Source organism: Otolemur garnettii, unplaced genomic scaffold (genome assembly GCF_000181295.1).
Source record: "Otolemur garnettii isolate 467f Iridium unplaced genomic scaffold, OtoGar3 scaffold00145, whole genome shotgun sequence".
NCBI lineage: Eukaryota > Metazoa > Chordata > Mammalia > Primates > Galagidae > Otolemur > Otolemur garnettii.
The window spans coordinates 4,175,381-4,177,423 of record NW_003852540.1 but is presented as its reverse complement, the minus strand read 5'-3'; the positions used below and the strand labels follow the sequence as shown (position 1 = coordinate 4,177,423).

The 2,043-nt window shown below is 46.5% G+C and overlaps 1 protein-coding gene across 1 annotated transcript in view; it reads right to left on the bottom strand.

Annotated features, from left to right (window-relative positions):
• The window catches only part of SMYD4 (SET and MYND domain containing 4), a 55,501-nt gene that overhangs the window by 6,285 nt on the left and 47,173 nt on the right, over positions 1–2,043 (bottom strand). The window contains exons 6-7 of the mRNA XM_023518705.1: positions 1,777–1,959; positions 1,174–1,337 (exon numbers count right to left, since the gene is read on the bottom strand). Coding sequence (XP_023374473.1) covers positions 1,174–1,337; positions 1,777–1,959 — 347 coding nt within the window. The remainder of the gene's footprint in view (positions 1–1,173; positions 1,338–1,776; positions 1,960–2,043) is intronic.

The following is a 2,043-nucleotide window of genomic DNA, read 5'->3' as shown; positions in this document are numbered from 1 at the left end:
AAAAAAAAAAAAAAGAAAGAAAAGGGTGCTAGGGCTTGGTGCCTGTAGCTTAGCAGCTAGGGCGCCAGCCACATACACCGGAGCTGGCAGGTTCAAACACAGCTCAGGCCTGTCAAATAACAACGACAACTACAATCAAAAAATAGCCAGGTATTGTGACAGGCGCCTGTAGTTCCAGGTACCTGGGAGGCTGAGACAAGAGAATCTCTTAAGCTCAAGAGTTTGAGGTTGTTGTGAGCTGTGACGCCATAGCACTCTACTGAGGGCAACATAGAGAAACTCTGTCTCAAAACAAAAACAAAAAAAAGAAAAAGAAAAAAGTGCTAGGTGAGGTCTCCCACCTGGCTTTCTAACACAACGAGCTCTGCATTCCACTAATAGTTCCCTTATGAATACTGTGCCCTTTGAGAGAAGAGGAAACCTCTGAGGTGGACATCTGCTATGTTTTGATGTCAGTATCTATTTCCTCATTTGGTAACAGCAACCCAATTTCTCCTGAGAATCCTCTCTCACCCTCTTATGGTCAGTGCCCTATAGCTGAGGGGATGACATGTGTCTCAGATGTGACCCATTCCTCTGGCACAAATGATTGCAGAAAAATGATGTGGCTCTGATTTTCCTCCAGCAAGTTACTGGGTCATTGAAACCCACTAATCTTTTTGTTCAGACTGCTGTTTGGCACATATCTTTATCCTCCTGGGTAGGGAGGACAGGAGGCTGGGACTGCTGGCAGCCATGTTGCCACCACAGAGGGAAGTCTGTCTGGGGATGGGGTTAACATAGAGATAATGGAGCTAAGAGAGGTAGACAGAAAAATTGGGTCTTGGTGACATTATCTGAGCCCCTGGATCAAGTTGTATTTGAAGTAGCCTTACTCTGAGACTTTTCAATGACTTAACCTGAACAAATACAATCTAGTCTCCTCCTTCCCCCAAGCCAGTTTAGGTATGATTTTCTGTCATTTATAAGAGAAATATCACTAAATCCAACCTTTCCCTGTGGTTCCTTTGGAGGGGTAACCAATGTGTGGGAATGATTGACTAAAATGGAAGTAATATTACTGCTCACAGCACCCATAAGTCCCCAGTGCTTCCTCCTAAAGACTTATCGCCTTTGGGCTGGACAAATGACCTCCAGGAAAAATGGAGAAGAAAAGGGAGACGGGAGATTTACCTGCATGGGTGTTCTGCATCTGTTACAACAGAATGCTTCCCACCTGGGCCCTGCAGCCACTCTGTGCGCCTCAGTTTGACAAGCTGGACAGTTGCAGTCAAAGAAATATTGAGACCTCAGCTTCTGTTGCCTTTTGGCCACACCCATCCGGCTCTCATGAGGCCCTGGGGAGAGATCACCCTCAGCTAATATTGAAAGCAGGCAAGAGTCAAACATTACTTAAAAACCTTCAGCTTATTAGAGGGCCTAGACAATTATTTACCATGTGACAGCTAACCTTCACTCAAACACTTGTGGAAGTGGATACTAAAATAAGCTTCCAAGTTGCTGAGACAGGAAGAAAAGGAAGCCACGAAGTTGTTCTAGCTCATTTTCAGAATAGGAAGTTTACAGGGATTAAGCAGTGAAAAAAACAGTATAGCCACAATAGGGCCCTAGTAAGAAAGAAGGTCTTTCTCTCTCTTTTGGTCTCAGTATGCACTGCCTCTTCCAGGAAACAAACACTGACAGGCGAAGTCACTGCCCAGGGGCTTGCTGGTTCTTACCCACCCTGTCCTTTTCTGCAGGAGAAAGGCAGGACAGTAGTGAGGAGACATGGCTCACCATAGCAGTGGAGAATCTCTTGCCCTTTTCCAATCTGCTGAGATGCCCGAATGGTGGCGACAGTGCTACAGAAGGATATGCTGGTGTTGGGGCTGCAGGAGTGGTTCAGGAGGCTGACAACAGGGAAGACGCCTGTGGCAAGGCGCACCTGCCTACTGTTGGTAATGATGTTCTCTTCAGATCCTGAAAGTGCAAGAGGGAAAAGGAAAGATGTGTCAGGACATCTATTCCTCAGAAGATGAGCCGGGCAGCTGGGCCTGAAGCCCG